At 41.7% G+C, this 12,600-nt stretch overlaps 1 protein-coding gene across 5 annotated transcripts in view; it reads left to right on the forward strand.

Annotated features, from left to right (window-relative positions):
- Positions 1-11,703, forward strand: part of LOC147892105 (thiocyanate methyltransferase 1-like) — a 29,018-nt gene extending 17,315 nt beyond the window's left edge. For 2 of the 5 annotated variants that reach the window (XM_087388648.1, XM_087388649.1), the window contains 3 exons: positions 5,704-5,803; positions 10,728-10,774; positions 10,918-11,703. In XM_087388648.1, the coding sequence (XP_087244774.1) occupies positions 5,704-5,803; positions 10,728-10,774; positions 10,918-11,329 (559 nt within the window). In that variant the 3' untranslated portion in view covers positions 11,330-11,703. The remainder of the gene's footprint in view (positions 1-5,703; positions 5,804-10,727; positions 10,775-10,917) is intronic. The other 3 variants (XM_087388650.1, XM_087388652.1, XM_087388651.1) reach the window with 2 other exon arrangements.
- Positions 11,704-12,600: the final 897 nt, after the last annotated feature.

The raw sequence follows: 12,600 nt of genomic DNA on the forward strand, positions 1-12,600 counted from the left end.
TATCAGGGGTATTTGATCATGTTGTTGCAATAACCGAGCAGCCAAGCATTTCTTTGTGGCATTGTAGGTTGGGGCACATGAGCCAGAATGGAATGAAACTCTTACGCTGTTTGGGTTATGTACCGGATTTGAGTTTCTCTGATTTTGAATTTTGTGAGCATTGTCTCTATGGGAAGCAGACTAAATCAGCCCATAAAAGAAGGGGAAAGAAAGAGTTTGAAAAGCTTGATTTGGTGCATTGAGACGTATGTGGTTCCATGCTTACACGGTCATTAGGCGGGGGTGAATACTATATGACATTCATTGATGATGCAACTAGGAAAGTGTGGGCTTATGCTATAGCTCGAAAGAGTGATGTGTTCCAGGTATTTCAGAAATGGCTGGCCTTGGTTGAGAATCAGTCAGGTAGAACGCTTAAATGCCTACGGATTGATAATGGTGGAGAGTATCTCTCTCATGACTTTCAGCATTTCTGTGATACACGTGGGATTAAGAGGGAGCTCACATCCCCTCGTACTCCAGAGCAAAATCCAATTGCAGAAAAGATGAACCGTACCATTCAAGAAAGGTTGTAATGCATGCTTTCCATCACTCCTTCTAAAACTTTGGGACCGAATGAAAGCATCAAACTTCTGATACCATTCTCTAAAGTGCTTGCTTAAGACCATAGAGACTCTTCTTCAGCTTGCAAACTAAATACTCTTTGCCCTTTTCTTCAAAGCCTTCCGGCTGCACCATGTAAATTTCCTCATGCAAATCCCCATGCAAGAAAGCTGTCTTGACATCCATCTGCATAAGCTCCATATCCTCTGATGCCACTAGTCCAAGCATGCATCTAAGTGTGGTCATCCTCACAACCGGAGAGAATATCTCATCAAAGTCCACACCCTTCTCTTGCTTAAACCCTTTCGCAACCAAACGGGCCTTGTACCTAGGCATATCATCACTTGTGACCTTCATTTTATAGACTCATTTACATGGCAATGCTTTCTTTCCATGTGGCAAAGAAACCAAGTCCCAAGTCTTATTCTTCATAAGTGAACTCATCTCTGATTGCATAGCATACTCCCACTTGCGTTGATTCTCACGCATCATAGCCTCTCTGTAGCAAGAAGGCTCCCCGCAATCAGTAAGCATCACATAGTCTACCCCTGGAACAAACCTATCAGGCGGTCTAGATACTCTAAATGATCTTCTCAAGGGCATTTCAGCTTGCTGTCCCACCTGCATATCAGCCACATTTGGCTCATCAATTCTACCAATAGATGATCCATCATCTACCCTTGATTGTATACCTGTGGGAGTACTTGGTGGTACCATTTCTTGCACATTTGGTTCATGGACAGCTTGCTGTCTATCAACATATGTGGGTGCATTCACATCCTGGAAAGTGATTCTCCTTATTTCCACATCCCTCATGGGTGCCTTATGCATCTTCTTCTCATTGAAGACTACATCATGGCTGCGTATGATCTTCTTTGCTTCTGAATCCCAGAGACAATAGTCCATCTCTCCACTTTCACCATAACCCAGAAAGATGCATTTCCTAGACTTAGGATCTAGCTTCCTTCGAAGCTCTTTTGGCACGTGTGCATATGCCTCACACCCAAATATATGCAAATGAGAGTAAGAGGGCTTCTTGCCACTCCATGCCTCTTCAGGAATACCACCATCCAAATTCTTACTAGGTGATCTATTGATCACATGCACTGCAGTCTTCATTGCCTCAGCCCATAAACCACCAGAAAGACTTGCATTCACTGCCTCTACACTAAAAGAGCTAAGGATAATAGCCTGATAATCTTGGCACTATATGTGGATGATATGCTATTGGCTAGCAAGAATACTTATGAGCTAGATGCATTAAAGGCCAAGTTGCATGAGGCCTTTGATAGGAAGGATTTGGGATTTGCAGGTCATATTCTTGGTATGCGCATCACGCGTGATCGGAGTAAGAAACTCCTTTGGCTTTCACAAAAAGAGTATGTTACAAAAGTATTGCAGCGTTTCAATATGGAGAGGGGGAAGGCAGTGAGTACTTCATTGCCTCCATATATGAAACCGAGTCATACAGATAGTCTCAAATGAGATGAGGAAAGGGCCATGATGGCCAAGGTTGCTTATGCATCAGTAGTTGGGAGTCTTATGTATGCTATGATAGCTACTAGACCAGACATTGCATTTGCAGTGGGAGTTATTAGCCGGTATATGGCTAATTTAGGAAAGAGGCATTGGGAGGCAGTTAAGTGCATCATGAGATACATGAAGGGTACCAAGGAGATGTGCATCTACTTTGGTAGAGGAGACATGCGTGTACTTGGGTATACAGATTCAGACTATGCAGGGCATGTGGACAGTAGGAGATCCACTTCTGGTTATGTGTTCACCTTTGCAGGTGGTGCAGTGTCGTGGATGTCTCGCGCACAGAAGTGCGTTGCTTTGTCTACCACAGAGGCTGAGTATGTTGCAGCCACAGAGGGTTGCAAGGAGGCTATATGGCTTGATCGGCTAGTGGGAGATTTGGGGATTCATACAGGTGTACCGACATTGCATAGTGATTCCACGAGTGCTATTCAGCTAGCACGGAATCCGGTCTTTCATGTGAAGACCAAACACATTGAGGTCAGGTACCATTTCATCAGGGAGATACTTGAGGACAAGCGCATAGAGCTTGTCAAGGTTCATACAGATGATAACCTTGCAGATATGTTGACGAAGAGTCTACCTAGTCTGCGGTTTGAGTATTGTCGTGTATTGATGGGTATTGGATAGTATGCTCACTGGTTGTTCTCTCTTAAAAGCACATTGTCTTTTAAGTGGGAGGTTGTGGGGGTTAAAGGTCACTGTGCCTTTACCCCGGTTATGTACAATACTCAAACACATATATAAATGAATGAAAAAAGAAGATTAGGGTGGTTCTGTACCCACCAAACTTGTGTGGCTCTCTGTCTCTCTCTCTCTCCTTCTTCCGTTCTTGCTTCCGTTGTGAGCACTCTCAACAATAGGCATTAAATTCTCTGAGCGATTCTCCCCAGTGGCCAGCCTTTCAGACTGAATTGCTATTGTTTTTTTTCAGTCAGGTGTTTTGCCATAGCTTTGAAAATCTTGAAAGTTTCAAAAACATCTGTTTTAAAAAAAGCAGAATACAAAAAGTTTGTCAACAGAAGTTATCTTCCCTTTTTGAAAACTGTCATCTCACGTATATCAGAACAGACTAGTTCAATTTCTTACTGTACTTCCTTCAGACCAGTAATATGAATCTCAGGCTTGCTTGCCCTCCCTGCATATTCTGCACACACGATTTGGGTTACAAAAACACAGCTATGTAAACCACACGATATGCCTTTTTGTTGCCAACTCTGCTTCTTCAACTCTTCATCAGTTGATACCATCAGTGAAGCTTTATTGACAAATCACCAAGGTTTCCAGCTTTATAAGCATATTTTATCAAACTATTTACTGCATCATAGATTCTGCATACATCCCTGGCAAATGTCTTTGATCAAATTTTCTCAGCTAGCTTCCCAACTAAATCAAATTTCTTTGTGCAAGTATAATTGTTTGGCCATTAATTGGCAGAATCCTTACTTTACCAAAATCCAAACTTCTATCAAATTGGCATCTTCCATCATCTCCTCCTTGAACAGCGGATTGTCATAAATATGGACACCATGAGGTGTCATATGCTTTGTAGCTTGGAAATCTAAATACCACCAACAGGTCTTCTATAGTTAGAACACCTTCTTTATCATCAATTATTATTCGATGAGCAAAATCATGCTTTCTCTTCTCACTTGCAGACAATATGCTTGAATTCATTGCTTTCAAAACACTGGACGTTTGATATGTCATGCTTATAGGGCCTCATTGACATATCCATCTTTTGCATACCTTGTTGGCATTGATTTATATCAGAACTCTCCTTTTTTTGGTGTGGTGTCTTTTCCTTCTCTTGAGACACATAATACCACTATCAAAACTCGTTTGCCCAAAGTGACTACTTGCATCTCAAAATCATTAGTGTCACTATTTCAAAAAGCTGAAACTTGATCTTCTTCATCCACCAAACAATCAACCCCAGCCAGTTCATAAAATATGGCTTTCACCTTTTCAGCATGCTTTGAAACAGTCTCCCTTGTTGTCATCTTAACGTTTGCTAATTGCACTTTAAAGTTCCATCTGTAAATAATAGATTTGTGTTCATAAATGCCACGTAGTTTTCCCCATATTTCTCTGGCCTTCTTGAAACCCCCTACCTGACAGGCAGGACCATGAGCTAAGGCCTTACAGATGATTGATTTGGCACGGTTATCTTTCTCCAGGGCTTGTCCTTCATCCAAACTTACCCTATATCTTGTTGGCCTGCCCTCAGGGGAAGGTCTAATTGGAGGTACTTCTTCTTCTTCCCTCTCTCTCTCAGCTTGCAATTCGCCCCCTTTTCTGCGCACCATCTTGGGCAGGCCACATGAATGGAATTCATCTTGTTTGTCATAGTCTACACTTCGTGGCGGATCCACAAGACCAGTAACATCATCCTAGAGTCCACATTCCTTAAGGTGAAGACTCATTCGCCACTTCCACTTGTAGAAGTCATTTCCCCTAAACTCCTTAATCGACTTCTGCTCCACAGTGGCTGCGGTACTGTTGGATGCCAGCATGCTCACAACGCAAACCTTACATACTCCCCTAATCACACGAACAGTGATTTCATACAACTGACCCTAGTCCATTCTCAACTGGTGAGCAAGTCAACTCTCTCCCTGATGCTCCCTTCCACAGACATAAGCCCCTTAAAATACACACTACACTCACTACATGATCACTCATTACTCTTTGTTTCCTTGTTGTAATCAATAGACTTTCACTCGTAAATGCAAGAAAACATACCCAGCATATAATCACACACACACACAGGCACACAAGATTACTCTCATGCATGCGAATCAAGTTATGAGTAGAGTACAGGCATAAATCAATACAAAGCCACCAATCTCAGCTTGATCTCATCTTGACCAGAAGGAATGAGACTGACACTGCAGCTTCTAACCTAGCCTACTGAAAGTATCCTTTAGTTTATGCATTGCGGTTTCAGAAGTTGGTTTGCCATGCAAACTGCAAGCATGACGAACTGGCCCCATCAACCACATCAATTGATGTGCCCTCCATTGATAAGGTTAAGCTAAATTTGCCGATTTACTTTTGGGCAAAGTTTGACTATTCTTGGTTTGTTTCTTACCAGGATTGGGGCTTCGAGCTCCTCCCTATAAAGCTGTGTTTCTGTCATGGCAGAGTTTCTTGTGTGCTTTAGTTAGAGGCTTCCATACGTGAAACACCATTCTCTTGTACTAGTCATCTATTGCTTTAAAGCTTTCATCACTGAATTCTGCATGCAGTCTCTATATCCATTGCTGTTTTCTGCAAGAACTCTTATTTCTCTCATTGTAGAATTTGGGGAGAGAGCCATGGCAGTTAATCTGGAACAAGGGTCCTGTAATTTAACACTCAAGGGTATGCATGATTTGCCCAGCTCCACTGGGTATCCTTTGAACTTAAGAAGTATTTTGTGCAAAGGCAGTGTTGACTGCTGAATAACATTTGTTGGACTTTGAACAGATCTACGTAAACTATATATATATATGTGAGAGAGAGAGAGAGAGAGAGAGAGAGAGAGAGAGAGAGAGTAATCGTTATGTACGCATGCAGGTTCTTTTGTGCATTAGAGCCTTCATTGAGGCCCATGTGGGCGTCAAAAATAGCAGAATTGCTTGCACTTGATGGTGAGCTGATCACAATCATGTTTCCAGTAAGCTCTGCTCCACCATTTTTTATGGAAAGTAACAAGAGGATTATATTCAATCATTCCGCCTTTCTCTTTTTTCTGCATGTTAATAAATCTCTTACATCTTACACATTGACATACACCTGAGAGGTTTCAAATACTGGCTCGAGCTTCTAGCATGATCCTTGGTCTACTTGTCAGGCAGGTTAAATAAGATAGAGTTTATTCCCTTTGTTCAGACTTGTTTTGTATCATCTGAATAACGTTGTTTTGTCTTCTGCCATAAGTATACACTGGAAACCTAGATGATGTGCAGCTTTTGCGGCAGCATTGAATAGAGAAGCAATGTAAAATTTTGTGCTGCCTCACCAAGTTAACCATGTCCTTTGGTATCTTCACAAGCATAGGTAGAGAAGAATCTAAGTAATGAGATTCTATTAATCTCTTGTCTCGGGAGTCTTGGTGAAACTGATAACTTTGTATAAATGTAGCTGCTTATGTGTGTTTTAGTATGTGAATATGCATTATGTGTGAGAGCATATGGTCATGAACTGGATATCTGGAATCTCTGAAGGGAAGCTATGTGTACTGATGAGGCCACAAAATTTTGAAGATCAAACACTTTTGATTCTAATTTTGAGTCTGTTCGGTGTCCTTATATAAACTCTCTTTCTTTTTCACCTCTCTCTTGTTACTCTTTCTTTCTTGTTTTCCAGGAATTCTCAAAGTTCAACATTGGATATATGATAGTTATGATAATATCTGCAATTAAGTAAACTGAGCCTTGTGAAGGCAAATTTAGGTCATGAATTTAATGATATATTTGACAGTGATGATTAAAATTGAGGGCAGATGTCACTTTATCCTCACAACTGCAGAAACCATCAGTGTTTTCTGACGTGGGGCTTGCATGTCTAATGCAACCCTAGCCGTACATTAGAAAGAACCTGCTGTTCTTAGTAATACTGAATTTGGCTGTATAATTGAGAACATTTATTATGTATTTTCTTGTACTTGAACCTAAGAGAAACTAGTGATGTTCTGCAGAGTGGACATGGGGAGGATGGTGAAGGAAGTGAATGGAGAGAGTGCGGGAGTGGGAGCAAGACATTGTCTTCCCGTTTAATCCTGAATGAGTTTTGCAATGGGGTGAGTCCCCTATGTACCATCGCAAATTACAACAAGTGAAAGGAAATGCAGATGTGCCCTTCGAGTGTCTCAAAGATTTTTTGCACAATTAGCACTAATGTACCCTGAAAACTAGTGAAATTCAAGTAGATGTAAAAGTTTCCCAAATGTTCAGCTGATGATTGCTACATCAGGAAATTTGTCTCTGGACAGAGTGAAGTGAGCATCATCCCTAAAAGAAAGAAAGAGATAGATAGACAAGGGTATGAATTCTCTTATCTTGTAAAATTACCAGTTTGACCAGCTTGTCTAAACAACTTAATCTCTTCAGTCCACAATTAATTTGAGCTCATAGGAAATTTACAGATGCAGACCCTTGGACATTTTGAGCAGTTGTGGATCTTGGATCTGCGTGGCATGTCCAACTCTTGTGCTACACCCTTGACTTATTTTTGGTTCATAAAATCTGTGGGCTACGCTTGGTCTTGGTGACTGCCCTTAACCATGCATACTTATTATGTATTCTCAAATGCACTCGAATTCTGTATCTCCTTTGCTCATCCGCTGGAAGCAGCTTGAGCCCAACATCTTAATGGACAAGGCTTTGCTATTGTTGTAGCAATATGCAGCAAGGCTGCTCTTTGGGCTTCATCGTAGATGACTACATCTCCACCCATTTGTTCACCTCCATATCCGAATAGAATAAGGATTTGGTATTCATAGCAAAATTCTGCAAGGTGAAGCAGCTCATGCATGGTCTTTGGGTTTCATCATAGCTGACTTCATCTGTGCCCATTTATTCACTTAGATTACCCATCTATATAGTATTGGGATGCTGTCAGTTGTGAGCTTTGCACCCACAATGGGGAAGAACTTCTATCAAACTTTCCCATCCATCTGTCACAAGCTCCTGTGGAAATTAGATATTTTAACAGATTGTGTATGAACTGCCAGGCAACTTAAGGTGCTGGAAACTGGACTTTGATGGGATTTCTTGGTTAGCCTATCTACCGTTTTGTATTTGCAATTCCATCCCTTGTTTATGAAGGGCAGTCCACTGATGAAATTCAGTGCTTTGTGTCTCCATTTGTCCTTAGAAAGGGAGAATGGATGTAATAAACCACCAGGAAACATGTCCATTTGTCTTGCTGGCATGGTAAGATTTTTGTATGGTACTTTAGAGCTGCGTCTACTTCGTGCCAGAGCACAAAGGTCAGGCTCACAGTTTCTTGTGACTGTCATGGGGATGGAGATGAAAAGACATGCCATGCTATTCAAGGGAGAATGAAGAAGGGCTGATTGTGATGGTTGATTGCCTCACTTATTAGAAGTACAACAACTTTTTCATAAAAGCTCTGGTGAACAAAATTCTCTATACTCAAAAGTAGGCCTCGAGTCTGTGTCACAACTTCGTCATTAAGGGTGGTAATTAACATTTGTCAGCGAAGCGCAATTGAGAGAATCCTCCCCCTCCCCCCCCCAACCTCTCTCTCTCTCTCTCTCTCTCTCTCTCTCTCTCTCTCTCTCGACGCTACGTGAGTATCGTCGACTGGTACGTAGAAAGAAACTAGATTTCACTCGTCAAAACGAGGAGGAACTACTAAAAATTTTGTTTAGTAACAACTCTAAGGACTTTTGGGGGAGATTTCTTGAGGGACACTCCCCCTCTCCACTCACTGACACTCAGGCCTGGTATAATTACGAACGCACTTTATATGCCATTCCAAATCAGCCAGTCCCTGACCTCTCACATTTGCCATGCCCCACTTCATGTACCCTCTTCACTAAGGGGGGAGTGAAGGACGTTGTAATGAAACTTCATAATGGCCGAGCGAAGGATCACGAGGGACTATGCATTGAGTTTATTGTATATGGGATTAACCTCCTAGCCCCGATCTTAGCAAAGCTTTTCAATGAAGCTGTTTGTTCGGGATTTCCACGCACGTGGCCTTGAAAACCATTTCACCCATCCACAAGGTAGGGGATCCCATGAGCCCGGAGAATTATAGGACCATTATGATTGGACATGTCATGTCTAAGATTTATGCATCAGTGGTTGATTTCGAGGTCAGCCAATTTGCAGAGCGGCGAGGACTTAGAGTAGCAGGACATGCAGGGTTTCGGCGTGATCATGGGACAATGGATCACATTCTCACGCTCAGATGTATCATCAAGGAGGCGCAGAGTTATGACCAGGACACGTCACAGGGTCACACCCGTGAGCGGCCGACAGCGCTCTATTGCCGCGTTCATGCCTCCATTGCCTCGTCCAGCCTGATGCACTGGACGATGTTGATGATGACGATGATGATGAGATTGATACGTAGTTGACCATTGGCGTGACTATGTTGTACTTAGTACTTAGTACTACCATTTTGCATTTTTTTGCATTCTGCATTGGTGTGGATGCTCGTTTTAGTAGCTCCACCCTCACAGTTTGTTTGTACCAGGATTTTCATAGTCTCATAGACCCATCAGTCTTTGGAAGACTTTAATAAACTTTCTCTCTCTCTCTCTCTCTCTCTCCCTGATGACTTCAGAATGACCAACTCAAGATGGTACTTTTCCTCACTGTGCTCTATGAGGTGGATTGGAGCCAACACTAGAATCTCCAATCCCAGTTCTAGACATATTAATAGGTTAGACTGACTCTACACAAAGGTTTTCATTCTGTGATCTGATCTGATGAAGGAAATGATTGCCAACCTGCCTCTATACTTATGTAGCAGTAGAGGGGTGGCCAGCAAGTTTTCCATTGCACAGTTAGCTCTCTACTGCATGTGAGAAAAATAGCCCTAGTTGTCGTGCAAAAAGTGACCCTAGTCAGTTTCTAGCATCCTGCAAGATCTACACCATTATCAACCTTTGACATTAGTGAAAGCAATATTAGCGATGCTAAAAAAGGCAGCCCTCTTGTTTGCCAGATTGCTGTGACAGATTTAGTGAGATTATTTAAATCCAAATATATGTTTAAAGCAGTAATAAAGACAGTGTCAAATGCCTGCCATTATTTAAGCTTTGTCCTGGTGGACACCTGAAGAGCTATTATACAATACATCCCATCTTCCTTCTTCTTGCAATGGTTAGGATACATTCAATTTGTGAAAGGCAGTTCTAGAACAGAAGTATTCAGTGCGTCTCTGGCTGAAGATCGGGTCTCTTGTTGTGGGAGGATAATTGCAAGTTATTGTTATACATAACAGAGAGTATGGTTAAGGGCCTCTTCAGAGAGTTTTATGACTTGTTCTTGGAATGCTTGTAGTAGCAAATGTAGGACAAAATGCTATTGCTCAACAGTACAGGTTTCACTATTTGCGCTGAAGTCTAGTTAGAAGACCAACGAAGCATGAAAACCCTTGTAATTCCTTTGAGTGCCTTGTTTCTGAAGCTTTTTTGCCACCACCATGCATTTCCAGCACCCATCTGGATGGTGCTTCTACGAAATTTTTTACTGGACATTGTCATTAGGCCTTCCTGATCAATACATCTATCTGCTTCTACCTAAAGGTGTGGCAGGAGAACTGGATCAAGTTTCAAAGCGATTATTTGCATAATGGGACTGTTAAGTGGAATACTGATTTGCTGTAGTTTATCTTGCTAGTAGATCAAATGACAGGAAGCTTGATCACAGTTTCAAAGCAATCTTGGATATAATCGACCTTGACTATCCATTAGTATTCTTGTTGAAAGACGGAAAATTAAACAATCTCTGGAATCAAATTCAGGATAAAATTTGTTAAGCGGCAATGTTATTCGTTGATTGTTTAGCTTGCACTATTTATGATCTGAAAACCAATGATGGCGTGGCTGATTTTGGCAGGTAGATGACCATGAAGGCGGTCCTCCATATGCAGTCTCTCTGGAAGTGTGAGCTCTCTCAAAGATTGCATCAAAGAAGAAACTTTTAGATGCATTATGAAGATTCTTTCTGTCTTTCGTTGCTTATTTGGACTAGAATGAAGACACCAGCCAGCGCCTGATTGCTTTTCAATCTAAATGGGAGCTTGCAGTTATGAGGAGGTACTTCACCCGCAGGGTTTTAGAAGCACATTTGTTGGGGAAAATCTCCTTGCTGCTGATGGACGTAAGGTAAATTTTGCAGTATGCTGGTTAGGCGCCACATCATATACTTACCTACAATATATATTGATAGTTACACTCCCGCTGCACACATTCTCATGCATGTCTACACACACACACATGCATGTGCGCGCGAGCACACACAGTTCATCTATCCAGATGTACGTCACACCCCTGCCCACCCGCATGCAGGCTTGCCCAAGCTCATGCACACATGGTGTGCATGCATACTTTGCCTCTCTTATTCTCCGATTTCGAAATAACACCCCAGTTCTAGGCTCTTTTTGGAGCTTCATTCCTGTTATGTTGTGTATTCGCTTTGAATTAGGCTGCTTCTTTTAAAGTCTTGTTCAACTTTCTTTCCATGTTTGAAATATGAATTCTGCAACATGGGTCTTCGATGCCTATGAGCAGGGTCGAGAATTTTTGGGAAGGTGGAGAAAAACCTTAGCAAAGTTGTAGAGAAACAAGTTTTTGGGTGGTCGAGAATTTTTGGGAAGGTGGAGAAAAACCATAGCAAAGTTGTAGAGAAACAAGTTTTTGGGTGGTCAGAATGTTCCAGCATTGCTGCATCGGATGAACCCTCCATCAAGAACTCCAACAATTTTTGATGTATCACAAGGGAATAACATATTTTACCTGTCGAAAATATATATTTTTGCTTAGTTTTGTTCTTATTTGGTGGTAATGATTATATTGTTTTCATTTTGGAGGTCTATCTCTTTACTATGATGAAATCAAGTAACCTTCTTGCAGTGCTCTGATATATAGGAAGCTTTGGAGTGAGATTGGAGACTATTGTATAGAACCTTTTGGAATGTCTGAATCATGTCTCTCTCTTCCCCTTACATGCACAAGATAGCATATGCGTATTGAATAGTGGGGAGTGTCGTGATGTGGCATAGGAAATCAAATTAGCACAGGAAGAATGTTAAAGGGGAGATATCATAATGACTTGATGATCACAGCTCCCTAAAGCTTGTATCAATGTCTATTTCTGACTCTCAGTTTTTATTTTTTATTTTTCTCATTTACTCATAATCTTGTTTTGAAGTCACTTACTGTTATGCCAACTATAATACCGAGACACCACGGTGTAAGGGGGAAACTGATAGGCTTGATAGTGCTTACAGCAATAAGGGGTAAGTCCTAAGAGTATCCCTATGTATAGGCACTAAGGGAAGGGTGAAAAGGTAGGCCCATGAGGGGCTAGGACACATGGCATCATGAGATTTAACAAGGTGTGAGCACTGTGCTTGGAGGGAAGGTTCTAGAAAGAACTCCAACTTGGAGGATAAAAAGAAGGAACTCGACAGAGTTTATGTAGAGTAAGAAAGCTGGGGAGCTCTCTAGGGACCCGCAGCTGGGTGGTAAGCAAAATAAAGCCGCTGATTTGCTTGATGTGATACTGGTATCAGGGTAGGTGTGACATTCAAAATTGGCTGTAAGGTTCTTTGATAAAGATGAACATCTGTGTAAGGTTTTGAGAACCAAGTTCTAGCTTTGTAGCTCTATGTGCACAGTTCTAGAAAGAACTCCAACTTGGAGGATAAAAAGAAGGAACTCGACAGAGTAAGAAAGCTGGGGAGCTTTCTAGGGACCCGCAGCTGGGT

The sequence above is a fragment of the Dipteris shenzhenensis genome, chromosome 17 (genome assembly GCF_047967505.1).
Source record: "Dipteris shenzhenensis isolate YYH24624 ecotype China chromosome 17, Dip_SZ_1.0, whole genome shotgun sequence".
Classification (NCBI taxonomy): Eukaryota; Viridiplantae; Streptophyta; class Polypodiopsida; order Gleicheniales; family Dipteridaceae; genus Dipteris; species Dipteris shenzhenensis.